The following is a 16508-nucleotide window of genomic DNA, read 5'->3' as shown; positions in this document are numbered from 1 at the left end:
AGCAGGTCAGTTTCAGTGAATTTATTTTAAGATACTCAGGGTACCTCTTTGGAGAGCTGAAGTACCCTGTGGATACGGTCCCAAGATATCTTAGGGAGTGGGGGAGAGCCAGTGCCCTTAAGGATACCAGGTGCCATTGAGAGGAAGGGGTAATCAGGTACTCTTTAGGATTGCAAAATATCAAGAAGAATGTGCCAGAAGTGCATAAACTCATTGGTATTGACCAACTCTCAAAGAACTGTCAAAGCTATAAAAATCCAGAATACAAATGTTTGCTTCCATAAGAGATCAGTTGAAGAGTTTCAATGTATTCAATGTTTTCTTAACCAATGAGATTGCTTTTTAAATTAGTGATGTCATCTGTAGACACATAACTTTATTTTTGTCAGCGCAACCTCTGAGGTCTATCCATGTCAGATACTAGGTGAGTTGGCACTGGGGGAGATGAGTCGAAAAGTGTGGGGCTGGAAAAGGATAGCAGGTCAGACAGCATCAGAGGAGCAGGCGAGTTGACGTTTGGGCATAAACCCTTCAGGAATGTGAAGGGGGAAGGAAGCTGAGAGATGAATAGGGGAGTGGGGGTTGTTGGGGAGAAGGAAGCTGGGAAGGCGATAGTTGGATGCAGATGGGGAGTAACTGTGATAGGTAGGTGGGGAGGGTGTGAAGTTAGGTGGGAAGGAAGATTGACAGGTGGGACAGGTAAAGAGGGTGATGCCGAATTGGAGGGTTGGATCTGGAATGAGGTGGGGGGAGGGGAGATTTGGAAACTAGTGAAGTCGATGTTGATGCTGTGTGGTTGAAGGATTCCAGGGCGGAAGATGAGGCATTCTTCCTCTAGTTGTCGGGTGGCTTAGATTTGGCATTGGAGGCGGCCCTGGGCTTGTATGTCTTTGGGGGAGTTAAACTGGTCGTCCACAGGGCATTGGGGTTGGGGTGTGTGTGTGTGTGTGTGTGTGTGTGTGTGTCTGTCTGTGTGTAGGTGTTCCCCGAAATGGTCCACACGTTGGCATCCTGTCTCCCCAATGTAGAGAAGACCACATCGGGAGCAACGGACACAGTAGATGAGATGAGTGGATGTGAGGGAAAAATCTCTGCTGGATGTGAAACGATCCTTTGGGGCCTTGAACAGGAGTTGAGGTGGGAAGAGTGGACACTTCCCACACCTTTTACACCTCTTGTGATGGCAAGGGAATGTTCCGGGTGTCGAGGGTGGGTTGGTGGGGGACGTGGACCTGATGAGGCAATCACGGAGGGAATAGTCTCGGAGGGGTGGGGAGGGAAATATATCTCTGGTGGTGGGGTTTGATTGCAGGTGGTGGAAATGAAAGAGGATGATCCCCTGTATTTGGAGATTAGTGTGGTGGAAGGTGAGGACCTGGGAGTTCTATCCTTATTGCACAGATGACAAGACTGGTAGGTAGGGAGAAGAATCAGAAATAATGTGGCACTATCTTGGCATATATAAGTCAAATGTGATGCATATAGGACCGAAGTCAGCATAGGAACTACAAAGGAGCTACATGGAATAAAAATCAAATATTCTAGGGTACTTCTATGTCAGGTTTGCAGAGTCAGAAAATGTCCAATCTCTCTGCTCTCAACGAGGATTAATCAAACTATAGAATGATGAAGCACAGGAACAGCCCATTCAGCTTGAATAATAAAGGATATAAATAGTTATTACAGCCTTAAGTACATTGAAGAGCACTCACTTTTCTTAAAGCCCATCCAAATCATTTAAATCTTGTCAAGTGCTTACCCGTTATAAAATCTTATTTGCCAACCCACAATAAAGACAGTTTATCTTCTAATAACCTCTTTGAGCTGTCAATCAAATTGTGAAATTAAAGTCCCCTTGCAACCAACTGAGTTAATTCTATCATGAGGCATGTGCCCAAGCATTGGTAAAGAACACTTAGGCAAATGACTATTGTAACTGCTAGAATAGATTACTTTCAACTATCACTGACATGGGCAACATACTTTTAATTTTTATAACTCGTTGGGTATTTAAATCATTTCACATCACGACAGTCACACATACTTTATCTATTCTCAAAGACAATGCTCAAAGTATATGGAAGCATTGGGTGAAATCCTTGCTAAAGCAACACCAACAGCTGCCACTGGTCAGGATGCAGGAACTATTATTGGGACTGCCTTTTGCTGAGTCTGCAAGATCTGGCAATATCTGCAGGGTCTTGTGTGGAGCATCAGCAAGGAGAAGGCATGGTTAGATGGAGGGGGTGTTTCAAGGACGGTGTGGGGAGGAAGAAGGAAGTTTCAATCAAATGAGGGAAAGAGGGCAATAAGGGGGTGTAAGGGTAGGGGAGAAGGAGGCTGTAGGGATGATGTGTATAAAAGAGGTTGCAAGAGATATGGGGATGGAAAGGGAGACTGCAAGAGGTTGAGGGGGGGATGAAGGAAGTGAAAGAAGTGTGAAGGGGGAAAAGGAAGCCGCAAGAGGTATAAAACTGGAGGTGAAGGCTGCAAGAAGTATGGGTGAGGAGAAGGAGGTTACAAGAGATGTAAGGGCGAGAAGAAAACTGTAAAAGGTGTGAAAACCAAAAGAAGGCTGTAAGCAAGGTGTGGGTGCATGAAGAATGCTGCAGTGGGTTGGGAAGGTGGGGGGGGGGAAGGCTGCAGAGGGCACGTGGTGAACAGGAGAGAGAAAAACATGTAAGTTTGTCAACAGAGGAAGACAAGAAAAGTTCAAGTAACTGTGACAATGAAATCTTTGCAAAGAAATGTGTAATGTCGAGTTTAGGGTAATGTAAGTAATATGTTAATACCTGGTTAAAATGTTCCAGCTTTATGATCGTGTTATGGAAACGTGTTAGCTGTGATCTTGCCAATCTGAGCAAGGTGAGTTAAGAGTGATGGCTATTTGTGTATAAAAGATTATGTTAAAATTGAAAGGGTTCAGAAAAGGTTTACAAAGGATGTTACTGGGATGGAGGGTCTAAGCTACAGGTTTAATAGGCTGGAGCTTCTTTCCCTGGAACATCAGAGGCTGAGGGGTGACCTTACAGAAGTTTATAAAATCATGAAGGGCATGGATAAGGTGAATAGCTAGGGTCTTTTTTCCTAGGGTAGGGTAATCCAAAACTAGACGACATGGGTTTAAGGTGATAGGGAAAGATTTAAAAGGGATCTGAGGGGCAACTTTTTCACACAAAGTGGTGCACGTATGGAATGAGTTATTGGAGGAGGTAGTGTGGGCACATGCAATTACAACATTTAAAAGATATTTGGATGGGTATACTAATCAGAAGGGTTTAGAGAAATATGGGCCAATTGCTGGCAAATGGGACTAGACGTGTTCGGATATCAGGTTGGACTGAAAGATGTGTTTCCGGGCTGTATAACTCTATGACTTTAAGTGTGCATCAGTTATTATGGGGAAAAGAAAACATTGGTTAACTTATGTCTGTATTCTTATATCAAGTTAAATACTATGGTGCATTTCCTTATATGTTGTGTTATATGTTTAATGGAAACTTAACAGTTATTAAGAATACTGATGAATTATTCTAATTCTGTTTTGCTTGAGCTTATATGTCATAAATACAGAGGGTATTGTCATTAATCATAACCCAATAGTTGAGTAAATGTAGCCTTTGAAACCAAAAATATATCCCTCAAAAATCAAAAAGTAGACCTTGAAAATCTCAAGAAGAGCCTTGAGAAAGAAAAATAGTTTTGACCCCTGCAAGCCTTACATTTAACTCCATTTATTTGTGACTCCCACACTATAGGTTAACACCTTTGCTACAGCAAAAATGGGTTTGTTTGATCTCAGCAGTGTGTACAAAATGCCCTGCTGAGTTCAAATTTCCCTGATGTGGGTGCCATACACTTGCCTTCCTTTCCCCCTACTGGTGGAAATGGAAAGTGTTGGAAATAGGGGTGGAGTTTCCCAAATTTGGAATTTGTCCACTATTTCTGAAGACTCACACAGCTGTCTTGTTTACAGACAAACAGACTACCCAACTGGGGCAAAAGTATTACCTCTGCCCATCTTCATTTGTGGAGATCATAATCACAAGTCCATATTGGACGATAGGCTCCAGGCTCACTGGCCATTTGGCTTAAGGTTAAAGTAAGTGAACAATTCTGCTGTACATCAATCCTTGTTGATTATGTTGTATTTTTCCACCAAAAAGCATTGTTTTATCATTTGCAATTATTTTGTAATAAATGAACAAGTATCACTTGATGGCTGAAGCCCCACCACCACGGATGCAGGTGGCTATGATATACTAACAAACAGCGACGTAGAGAAAATCCATTAATTAACATACATGCACAAAGGTTAGAAGGAGCTTTCTGAGAATTTTGGATTATAATAGATTGGGATCAGTTATAAACAAGGTTATGATCTTGAATCCTTTATTGATAGATGTCTCTAGTAGAGCAGATTATCAGAGACATCTAGTGATCACCAATCTCTCCAGCAAATATCAATCATATTGGAACTCCAAATATGGGATTTACTATTGCAGACTAGATTTGATGAAAGATTTCAGTCATCCCTTGAGTAACTGATTACTGCATGACATTATATGAGTAGAGTGAATAATGTCTAATGGCTACTTTTAATTATTTGCATTTTTATTCCTTACCACTTGACAATTTTTTTTTGATCATGGCAGAATGCAATGAGAATTTGTTACTTACATTAACAATGGCTGTCCCAGTTCCACCAGTGGTTTTTATTATTACATTATCATTTTTCTCAATCTGCCAAAAGTAGAACAAAAATGAGTAAAATACTATCACAATCCTCACAATGAAAAAGGACAAAATAATGAGGCATCCTGCAACCCATGTTCCAAAATTATAAATTCAATGAATGCAAACCAAAACACTTCAATAGTAACTTACTTCCTGTGGTCTTGTGAATGCTTTTTGTTCATTTAGTTCAAACTGCTGAATGTGGCCAAGTCTTCTGTAGTCCACAGTTATGGACATCTGAAGCTTAGTTCGCTTCATATTAATAACATACTCTGTCAAACTCTCAAGGGCTGTTACAGTGTCCTGCCATTAAAAAAAACTTGACATTTAGAATTTAGTGTAGATACACCACAAAAACTAAAACAACTCTGAATTCTCAAAGCTGAAAAGAAGACAAAAAAAGTGATAAGGCATAAAAATGTTTTAAAAACTATGCATTATAAAGTCATGGAGTAATTTGCAACACAGAAGGAGGCTGTTCAGTGTACTGGACTAAAATAACTCCACAGAAGTTGGTATCCCATCACCAAGTCACTCTTTCTTACACATTGAAAGTCCTTTACACTGATCCAGCTCCCTCTAATCTAATAGTAATCTTGCTTTTTGTGCACCTTCTTTGCAGCTGTAACTTTGTATTCCTCACTCCATTTAAATCACCCTATAATCTTTGTATGCTATGATCTGCCTGTATTGCAAGCAAGACAAAAACTTTTCATTGTACTTCGGTACATGTGATAATAATAAATCAGATCAAATCAAATCAGAACCATTTCTCAGAGTGAACAGAGCCTCTTGTTTTTTTCTTCTTATCCTGACTCAAAGACAACGGTTGTTTTTGCAGGAGCGTCCTTTTTTACCCTCATTATCACTGCAATAACTTCCCAGAGGCCGGTATTCTGTCACCGAGTCCCCCTTTATTCACACAGGGAGAGTCCTCGACACTGAGCCAGCTCCCTCAGAGCCAGCTCTCAGACTGAACAGAACCTCTGCCACTCCTGATTATATTTTTTTGTTTTTTTCCCTTTTTTTTTAAAACCCCCCACACTCCCACCTAACTGCGGTAGAGCTTATTTTTTCCCCAGCACCCATATTGTATGTGTGCAGGTGTGAGACACAGTGAGCGACACAAGGTGCATGAATCTTTATTCAAATTTCCACCACCAGGAAGATAGGAAGCACCCGACTGGCCAGTGACAAGCACTGCCCTTCACATCAAACAGTGTGATCAAACAGTGAAGGGGAGGGCAGGGATTAAATCAAAATAGAGTTGGAGGGAGAAATAATGCATTCCACTCCCTGCGGCGCCCACCTCTCTCTGAACAACTCCAGGGTGTTGGTGGACACCGCATGCTCCTTCTCCAGAGACACCCGGGCTCTAATGTAACCGCGAAAGAGGGGCAGGCAGTCGGCCCGAACGACCCCCTCTACGGCCCGCTACCTGGACCTGTTGATGGCCAGTTTAGCCAGGCCCAGGAGCAGACCCACAAGGAGGTCTTCAGACCTGCCCTCCCTCCTCCGTACCGGGTGCCCGAAGATCAGGAGCATGGGACTGAAGTGCAACCAACAGCAGAGGAGAAAGTTTTTAAAGAAAATCAAAAAGGGAGTGCAAACGCCCACACCCAATATATACATGGTCCATGGACTCCACAGCGCCACAGAACAAGCAGTTGGGCTGGGAGTCCGTGAACCACCGCAATCTGCGGTTGCAGGGGACTGCTGCGTGCAGCACCCTCCACCCCAGATCCCCGAGAGAGAGAGGGGGAGGACCCCCACGTAGAGAGCCCTCCAATGGGGATCCCCACCGCCCAGTGGCAAATGGGCATGCCAAAGCGTGTCTGGACGGTGGAAGAGGGAGAAGAGGTGGATGGTGTGCAGCAGCAGTCGATACAAGGCCTGCCTTTTTAATGTCCTTAAAAAGAAACAAAATTAACATTCCAGAGGCGGCTCAGATTGTGGGGCACAGACTCCCGCAGGAATTACGGGACCCTGGGGCCAATGTGAAATTCTGTTCGGGCTGGGGTGAGCGCGGACAGGATCCCACCGCACATCTGAGCATCCTCCAACTGGCGCACTATGTCGGGTCCGAACACCGCCGTATTAAGGCGTCGGATGGCGGTGGCCACATACCAGACGTCAACTGCTGCCCTGCTCGCTATGTCCTGCAGAAGCGTCCAGCCCAGGCCCCTGGCACCCAGCACATCCCTGACCTTGGTCACCCTTGCTGCCACGGCCCTCCCCTCCAACAGCCACTCTAACCTGCGAGTACGGAGGTGCGGATTCATGAGCAACTGCTCCCTGACGACAGCCGCTACTCCTGCTGGAGGGTAGGTGCGACGTGATTCGACCATGTTCCAGACAGTGATCAGGTCCTGGTAAAAGACAGGCAGCGTCTTGAGGGCGACCTCCAAACCGTCATGGTCGACGAACAGGAGCTGCGTGTCGTAGTTGAGGTTACGCACCTGGTGGAAAAAATACGTCGCCAGGGCGCACCACCTAGGAGGAGGCTCGACGTAAAGGTATCGCTCGCTGCAAGGTCTGAAGGCAGAATGTCGCGACCTGGGTGCGGACGCACACCAGCGACTGACCGCCCTCCTCAATAGGGAGAGTCAGAACCTGCGCAGCGACCCAGTGCATCTTTTCGTCCAAGAAGAAGTCGACCAATGTTCTCTGGATGCCAGCGACAAAACCAGGAGGAGGGACCAAAGTCACCAGCTGGTACCACAGCATGGCGGCCACCAGCTGGTTTATGACCAGCACTTGACTCCTGTAAGGTAGCACTTGGAGCATTTCTGTCCAGCGGCCTAAGCGAGCTGAGACTTTGGCCTCCAGCTCCTGCCAGAATTCCTCAGCCGGGCCGAGGTAGACCCCCAGGTAGAGGAGTTGGACCCCCGTAACTCCTCCAGCAGAGAGTCCACCCGCCACGGACCAACCAGTAGTCCGGAACATTTAACCCAGTTGATCCTGGCAGAAGATGCTGCCGTGTACACGGCCTGGTACTCGCGCATCCTCCCCAGGTCAGCCGGTCGGTGAAAGTGAGGAGCATGTCGTCGGCGTAGGCATGGGGGGTGGTCCTCTCGGCCTGCGCTGCGCAGAACCAGCCCCGACAACCTCCTCCGCAAGAGGCGCAGGAAAGGCTCCACGCACAGGGAATACAGCTGGCCAAACAGGGGGCAGCCTTGACGCACTCCTCTCCCGAAGCGAAGGTGCGCCGTCAGGGACCCGTTAACTTTAACCAGACACTCTGCGGCGGCGTACAAAAGTCGGATCCAGGTGACGAACTGCGTCCCGAACCGAATGCCCGCAGAGTCCCGAGCAGGTACTCGTGATCGACCCTGTCGAACGCCTTCTCCTGGTCGAGAGACAGGAAGGCACTCAGCAGACCAGCCCGTCGACAGAAATGGATCAGGTCCCGGACCAGGTGGATGTTGTCATGCATCCTCCGGCCCGGGACCGTGTAGGACTGGTCCGGGGGAATCGTGTGGGCCAGCATGGAGGCCAGGCGAGAAGACAACACCCTGGCGAAGATTTTGTAGTCCGTGCTGAGGAGGGAGACTGGACGCCAGTTCCTCAAGGAACAAAGGTCCCCCTTCTTTGGCAGCAGGACGATGACCACCCTGCACCAAGAAAGGGGCAGCTCTCCGGCATTTAGACACTCCCCCAGGACCTGCGTGTAGTCGCTCCCCAGGATGTCCCAGAACGCCCTGAAGAACTCCACAGTCAGCCTGTCCAGCCCCAGGGATTTGCCCCTCGAGAGCCGGTCGAGGGCGCCAGTCAGCTCCTCTAAAATGACGGGAGCGTCGAGCCTTCTGGCGTCCTCTTGGCTGAGCTGCGGCAGGTCCTCCCACAGAACTCTGCGAGCATCCTCGCTGGACGGATCCGGAGAGAACAGAGCCATATAATAGTTTCGGATGTGGGCCCTGATACCCTCCGGATCTGAGACGAGGGACCCGTCATTGGCCAGCAGCACAAGGAGCTGCTGACAGGTGCCACGCCTTTTTTCCAGTGAGTAGAAGGAGGGGGACCCACGGTCCAGGTCCTGGAGGAGCTGGATCCGCGACCTGACGTATGCGCCCCGAGCCCCGACGAGCTGCAGGTCCCGGAGCGTGGCCTTCTTCTCTTCGTACGCCCCGCGCAGGGCCAGGTCTGCGTCGGGCTGACCGAGGCGTGACTCCCGGTCGAACATCTCCTTCTCCAACTCCTCGGTCCTGGATTTCTGCCTTTGTCGACCCCTTCGCGTACTCCTGACGGAAAACTCGGGGGTGAGCCTTGCCCACATTCCACCATAGCCTCAAGGAGGGGAAGCTTCCCCGCTTCCTTCTCCAGCTGGCCCAGAAACGATTAAACGAGTCCTGGAACTGCTCTTCCTCCAGCCAGTATGCGTATCTGAGCCGGGCGCCGAACGGAAGAGTTCCGCCCACACCAGGTGATGGTCCGTGCATGACACCTGCTGCGTGGAGGCCTTCGGAAAACAGGAGGCGTACGCCCGTGAAACGTACAGGCGGTCGATTTTGGACGCTCCGACCCCAGCCCTCACAAAGGTGAGGGTGATGGAGTCGGGATGGAGATTCCACCAGACGTCCACCAGGTCGAAGGACTTGGCCAAGTCCCCCAACCTCCTCCCCGACACCCAACCGATGCGGGCACCGCTGTGGCCCCTGTCCGAGTACGCAGTTAAAATCTCCCCAGAGGACAACGCACTGGCTCTCGTCGATGGAGGCAAGATGAGCGGACACTTCTCTGAAGAAGCTCGCTTGCCTCGGCCTGGCCAGGGGAGTGTAGACGTTCACCAATTGAAGCACTGCGCCACCCCCAGCTGAACCATCAGGTGAAGCAAAGAGCCTGGCACGGGCTCCCTGACCCCAAGATCTCCGGTTGAAAATGTAGGGCCAACAAGATAGCCACCCCGCCAGGTCTGCGGGTGAGGTGACTCATGTAGACACCCCCCCTCGCCACTCCAGGAGCCAGGTGGATTCGTCTCCCGGGGTAGTGTGGGAAGCACACCGCATACCTCCCGTCCTGGAGGACCGAGAGGGTCTGGAATCTGCGCTGTGACTCCCTGCTGCCGTTGGTGTTGAGGCTGGCTATAGTTGTCTCCATGTCGGAAGCATTGTGCAACCACCACCAGTACAGTTAAATAAACTACATACATTTACTGGGAGGATGAGGGAGGGGCACAGAAGTCCCTCACCCTCACCAGGAGTGCCCCCAGAAAGTTCCTGACTCACTTTCACTCATTAGCGTCGAGCCCAGGCGCCTGGTGAGCAGCGTGGGCCGACCAGTAAACTCTAAGGAGCTCCAGCGGTCGAGCACCAGTTGGGCTCTATCCCGGCAACTCCGAGTTTCCTCGACAAACTCCCGGAGTTCCTCGAGGGGGATGAGGGGGAGATCAGGGGGGTGGGGGGGGGAGCACCTGGGACTCAAGAATGTCGCTAGAGACAGACTCCGCGTCGTCCCCAGTGTTCACCACCGATCCTGAACCCCCCTCCGGGAAGTCACCCTCATTCACAGACCCCTCCCCCACCAAGAGAGTGGGGGCTGGTCCAGCATCACCAACTGGCCTCAAACCCCCGCCAACCTCACCCCTAGGGTCACCTGCGGTAACTTCCTCGGCGCACCCCTTCCCAGAATACCCCGAGTTCGGGTCGCGGGCGGCAGAGGCTCTGGGTCCCGCTCCTCGGGGAAAAGGTCCTCCCCCAGGGCCAAGGCCCCCGGAAAAACAGTCTGGGAGGGAGGAGTGAGGATAACACCTTCCTCCCCTCCACCGTTCAACGACCCAGCAGACAGTTCGCTGTCGTCACCCGCACCGCAGCCTGTGTTGTTTTTAAAGTCATCCCCAGGAGCTGGTGGAATTACAGCAGCAGAAGATCCTACTGCAGCCCCTGGGGGCTCAGGCAGGTCAGGCTGAAGTGCAGGACAGGCAAGAAACACCATGGGCTCATCCCCTGGAAAGGGACAGCACTGCCAGCATGCTGCCAGGAAATCTCTCCTCTCCAAGGGCCAGCACCTCTTCCCCAGAGACACAGGGGGGATGTCTATGGGCCTTCCCCTCCCAACCCCACCCACCTTGGTGGTCATAGGGCTCAAAGTCCCTCCCCCCAGCTTCTCCCGGAATACTATTAGCTGGGGCGTGGCCAGGGTGGGGAGGGTCAGCTGTGTCACTTCCTGCTCCACCTCTGGTTTATCAAGTGGTGGTGGGTGGGGCAGGGGCCTAGTTTCCTCTCCAGGGCCCAGAGACAAAGCTGCTGCAGGAGGGAAGGCAGTGGTGGTTTCCCCCAGGTTAGTTCCAGGGTGTGGTTTGGGCTCAGGGGCCCCTGGGCCAGGTGTTGTAGCGCCAGGAGCAGGCATTGAAGCCCCATGGGTTTCTGTAACGGGGCAGGGGTTGGGTGTGGGGTCCGTGGGTGCAGCAGGGCTGGGATCAGGTACAGGTTTGGGGGTCAGGGTTCCCGCACTGGGGCGATGCTGGCACGGCCGCAGGGGCATTGTCGTGCTGGAGTGGGGCAGATCGTGCGTTTGTTGTGGGGGAAGGTGACAGGGTGGTCTCCACGTGAGCGGGCCTGGCGTGTTGAATCTTCTTTAGCGCCTTCCATCCGGCCAGACACTCGCCCCCTCTCCCTGCCAGAGGCTGAGGCATTGGAAGCCTCTGGCTTAGTTCCCGCTGCCGGGGCTTGTAGTGTTGACTGCGGGGGAAGGGCAGTGGGTGTGGTGGTGCCACCCTCAGCCGTTGGTGTGGGCTGGGCAGCCTTCTGAGTGGGGCAGTTTTTTTTACATGCTCCACCACGTGGCACAAGTGGCACCGCATGCCGTCCAGAAGACGCAGTAGGCCGCTCCCTTGTGGAGGAGGGTAAATGAGCCCTCGGTGACTTCCTCCCAGGCCAGGCAAATGAACACCTGGTGTCAGAAGGAGTAAATGTGCCGGAGGGCAAGGTCCTTGAGACCAAGCAGGAGCGGTTGGACACCCGACCGGATCTCCCCCAAGGTGTTGAGGTGGGGAAGAAGGAGCTCACTGGCAATGAAGGACGCAACATTGGAAATCGTGACCCTCTGGGCTGTAACGTCCAAAGGGTCAATGGGCAGATGTGTCCCGCCCACAGTGAGCCCCCTCTCCATGGCCAGGTGGACCGCCTGCTCGATCTTGAGGAAAAATACGGCCTTCCCATACATCCTGGCCGCAGCGACGATGGCCAGTGAGCCGACCACACTAGCCATAGCCTTACTGCAGGCCTCGATGGTCATGTTGGGGTGCGGATAGGCCTTGACTCCCAGGCGTTTAGTTAGGTGCCTGAAGGGGGTCGGGGTTAGAGCAGCTGAGCCTAAGGCAGCGGCTACCCTGGTGTAGGTGCGGCTGGGCCCTGTAATTTTGGGACTCGCAATGCTGTGCTGTTGAATATTGGTAGGCCCCAGGAACCAGCTGTATTGTTAAGTCCAGGTGGGGCCTCAGGCAGTGGCAGCAGCAGCAGGTGGAGGCAGGCCTCAGGTCACAGCAGCAGCAGTCTTGGGAGAGTCCCAAGGCAAGTCCCAGGTAGGCCTCTGGTCGCAGCAGTGGTGGAGGTCCTTGGAGGGTCCAAAGGCAAGTCCCAGGCAGCACCAAAGTGAGTCCCAGGCCCCTGGTCGCAGCAGTGGACGCAGGCCTGTTGAGGGGGGGCCCCCCAAGGCAAGTTCCAGGCAGCCCCAAAGTGAGTCCCAGACAACCGCAGTGGAGGTGGGCCTCAAGCAGCAACAGCGGTAGAGGTGGGCCTCTAGCAGAAGCAGTGGTGGTGGTCCTGGGAGAGTCCCAGGCAGCAGCTATGAGGCAGGCCCCAGGCAGTCACAACAGAGGCAGGTCCGGGTGGAGTCCCAGAGATGAGCAGTGGAAGTGGACCCGAGGCAGCAGCAACACTCCCTTGACCTGGGTCAGGCTCAGGCAGCAGGGTGGAGGTAGGCCTCAGGCAGCAGTTGCGGCAGCTGTAGGCAAGGCCCAGGCTGCAGCACCAGACACAGGCCCAGGCCTCAGAGCTCTCATCACCTTCTGCCTCTTCTTTCTTCTTCCTCCTTCTCTCACTGACTGTGGGCCAGCCAGTCCCAGAATCAGTTCCCCCTTCTTCTGAAACAATCAAGAGGAGTGTCCTTCCCACACTGGTCCAGCTCCCTCAGAGCCAGCTCTGAGTGAATAAAACCGCCGCCACTCCTGATTATATATTTTTTTCCCTTATGTTTTTAAACCCCCACACTACTGCCTAACTGCAGTAGTGCTTATTTTTTCCCCAGCACCCATGTTGTGTGTGTGCAGGTGTGAGACACAGTGAGCGACACAAGGTGCAAGAATCTTTCTTCCTGGTGGTGGAAATTTGAATAAAGGCAACACCCGAGTGGCCAGTGACAAGCAGTACCCTTCACACATCAAAGGGCAATACTGTGTGATCAAACAGTGAAGGGGAGGGCAGAGATTAAATCAAAATAGAGTTGGAGGGAGAAATGATGCACTCCACTCCCTGCGGTACAGAGCCTTTTGTTTTTGTCAGCCGAGGTTCTCTGTTTGGACCAAATTAAACAGCCCCAACAGGGAACTCATACTATGCGGTCCACCTGGTTGACTTTGTTACAATCATTACGTCCCTCCCCCTCTGAGTCAGAGGTCATAGGCCAGTTCTTTTCTTTTGTAGCTCCTCCTGGGTTTTGGCACCAGGTCAGGTTCTTCCAACTCTGCTTCTGACCTGGGCAGCATGTAATACACAGTAGCTTGCCTCTTGCTGTATCTCGGAAGAAATTCCTTTACCGTTGCAGATGTTTCGTCCCCTGTCTAGGTGACATCCTCAGTGCTTGGGAGCCTCCTGTGAAGCGCTTCTGTGATCTTTCCTCCGGCATTTATAGTGATTTATACCTGCCACTTCCGGTTGTCAGTTCCAGCTGTTTGCTGCAGTGGTCAGTATATTGGGTCCAGGTCGATGTGCTTATTGATTGAATCTGTGGATGAGTGCCATGCCTCTAGGAATTCCATGGCTGTTCTGTTTGGCTTGTCCCAAAATAGTAGTGTTGTCCCAGTCGAATTCATGTTGCTTGTCATCTGCGGGTGTAGCTACTAAGGATAGCTGGTAGCCAACTAGCCACGAAATGACACTACCAGCTATCCTTAGTAGTCACACACGCAGAAGACAAGCAACATGAATTCGACTGGGACAACACTACTATTTTGGGACAAGCCAAACAGAACAGCCAGGGAATTCCTAGAGGTATGGCACTCATCCACAGATTCAAATCAATAAGCACATCGACCTGGACCCAATATACTGACCACTGCAGCAAACAGCTGGAACTGACAACCGGAAGTGGCAGATACAAATCACTATAAATGCCGGAGGAAAGATCACAGAAGCGCTTCACAGGAGGCTCCCAAGCACTGAGGATGTCACCTAGACAGGGGACGAAACGTCTGCAACACAAATTCCCGGCTCGGCGAACAGAACCACAATGAGCACCCAAGCTACAAATCTTCTCAAACTTTGAAATTCATTTTCCTCTAAGGTAATAAAGGCATCAAGGTGGTGACATCCACTGTGTCCCTCTAAATTCTGACTTATCATCAATGCTTGATGGAGAGAGAAAACCCACGGGCTCTGGAAAGGCAGTTGAGAGTCCGGGCGCATTTTGCTTCCACCCTGCTTGCGAGTTTGCAGCTTCCATGTGGTTCACGTGCTTGTTCAAAACCATCGTATCTACTCAAACTTTATATGTCACTGGACCTGACCTGGCATCAACCATGCCTCTTACCCATGCAGAGACAGTCCCATTGTTACTCCACCAAATGTCATCCCCGAAAGTAAACTGTCTGTCTCACTTAGTAGAATTGTGTATCCACAATGGGTGTTCCTGATGCTGTTTCACTCCCCCACCTCCCTGAGGTCTGGGAAGATCGTATTTTAGCTGTCTGGTGGAGCTATTGCTGTAGTTGCATGAGGGGGTCCTATAATCAAATAGGAACCAGGACACTTCGGTATCTCATGAAGCTTGAGGCTGTTTGTTTAAGTCTGCCTTCAAAATTTGGACTGCTGTTATTACCAGACCATTGGATGATCAATGTCCTTATACAAAGAATGCTATTCAAGTTTAGGGAATACTTAAATTCCCTGCTAGTAATAGATAGCCCATTATCTGTGACCAAAACTTCCAGGAATCCATGTATCACAAGAGATGCGAGCAGTTTTTCTATTGTTGTCCCCATGTTTGATGAATTAACTCTATGCACGTCCAGCCATTTTAAGTGAGTGTTTGCAATGATTAAAAACATAGAACCCATGAAAGGACCTGCACAGTCGATGTGCAACTGAGTCCAGGGTTTACCCAGCCATTCCCATGAATGTGGCAGAGCTGCTGATGGTAATTTTTGTCCTTGCTGGCATTCTGGGCACTGCCTCACTGATGCAGTTATGTCTACATCCAATCCTGGCCACCAGACATAGCTTCTTGGCTTTGTGTCTGTTCTTACTACAAATCCATGCCCGTAAACGTATTGGTGGAACTTACTGACTCCAAATATGACTCTCAAGCCTTCTTTCTCAATCTGGATGTACTTATACTCTGCATTAGCCAAAGTTCTGGATGCATACAATGTTGGGCATTCCAATGGGCCACATAGAGGTAATACTACCCTAGTCCTGCACAGGGAGGCATTGAACATCAATACCAGGTCTTATTTGGGATCACAATGTGCCGACACCTTAGAGGATAATAGCTGTTTCTTCACTTCCCTGAAGGCTATGCCTTGGCTATGCAATCATTTCCAAAGCTGACCCTTTTTTTATGAATTGATGCAAAGATGGCAAGATGGAGGCCAGGTTACATATGAATTTGCATAATAGTTCACCAGCCCATGGAAAGACCCAAGTTCAGGTACTGACATGGCAGCCGGGGCACCTTGGATCACCTTCACTTTATCTTCCAACCCGTGTAACCTGGTCTTGATGACTAACTGAAGTAGGTCAGTTGGGATCGAAAATGTGGTGCTGGAAAAGCACAGTTCACTTTTGCCTAGGTCACTTGGGGTGTGTGGAGGACACATTTTGCCCTTCTAAGGCATATACCTGCCCGGGAGAAACATCAAAGAATTATGTCCAAGTTCTCCAGATGTTCTTTATTGGTCTTCCCTGTTATTAGCACATCATCGCCATAAATGGCGACCTGGGGTAGACCTTGTAAAATGCTCTCCATCAAGATCTAAAGAATTACACATGCTGACGATATTTCAAGTGGCAGTCTTGTAACTGGTACAAACTCTCATAGGTATTAACTGTATCATATTTCTGGGAATTCTCATCCAGCTGCAAATGTAGGTGCACATGTCTCATATCCAGCTTCATGAAGAACAGCCCTGCTCCCCAAGCTTTGCATACAAATCCTGTATGTGAGGGATTGCGTATTTATCCAGTTGTGAAAAGCAGTTCACTGTTGGTTTGAAATCCCCACAAAAGTGAACCAATCCATCGGGCTTCACAATTGGTATGAGTGATACTGCCCATTCCACAAACTGGACTGGTTTGATGATTACTTTGCTTACCAACTTTGATTTCTGCCTCTACTTTTGCAGGTAAGGCAAATGGCACTGGGCAGGCCTTGCAGAATCGTGAAATTGTTTCTTGTCAACATGCAAGGTGGCCTTGGCTCCTCTAATTGTCCCTACACCTCAATTAAAAACTTCTGGGTATTTAATTAAGATTTCACTCAGGCTGCCATTTGCTAATCGAAAAATGTTGAACAAACGAGGTGAATCCTTCTCAACAATTTTGTTCCATCAAGCTTGG

General features: G+C 50.1%; 1 protein-coding gene across 1 annotated transcript in view; it reads right to left on the bottom strand.

The window, feature by feature from the left end:
- Nucleotides 1-16508, bottom strand: part of c5 (complement C5) — a 131241-nt gene that overhangs the window by 22436 nt on the left and 92297 nt on the right. Inside the window, exons 30-31 of the mRNA XM_043720297.2 lie at nt 4888-5040; nt 4681-4743 (exon numbers count right to left, since the gene is read on the bottom strand). Of these exons, the coding sequence (XP_043576232.2) occupies nt 4681-4743; nt 4888-5040 (216 nt within the window). The remainder of the gene's footprint in view (nt 1-4680; nt 4744-4887; nt 5041-16508) is intronic.

This window comes from Chiloscyllium plagiosum, unplaced genomic scaffold (assembly GCF_037043375.1).
Source record: "Chiloscyllium plagiosum isolate Xiang-an unplaced genomic scaffold, Cpla_swu_hap1 HiC_scaffold_21, whole genome shotgun sequence".
In the NCBI taxonomy this organism is placed as follows: domain Eukaryota; kingdom Metazoa; phylum Chordata; class Chondrichthyes; order Orectolobiformes; family Hemiscylliidae; genus Chiloscyllium; species Chiloscyllium plagiosum.
This window is presented reverse-complemented; position numbering and strand designations above follow the sequence as displayed.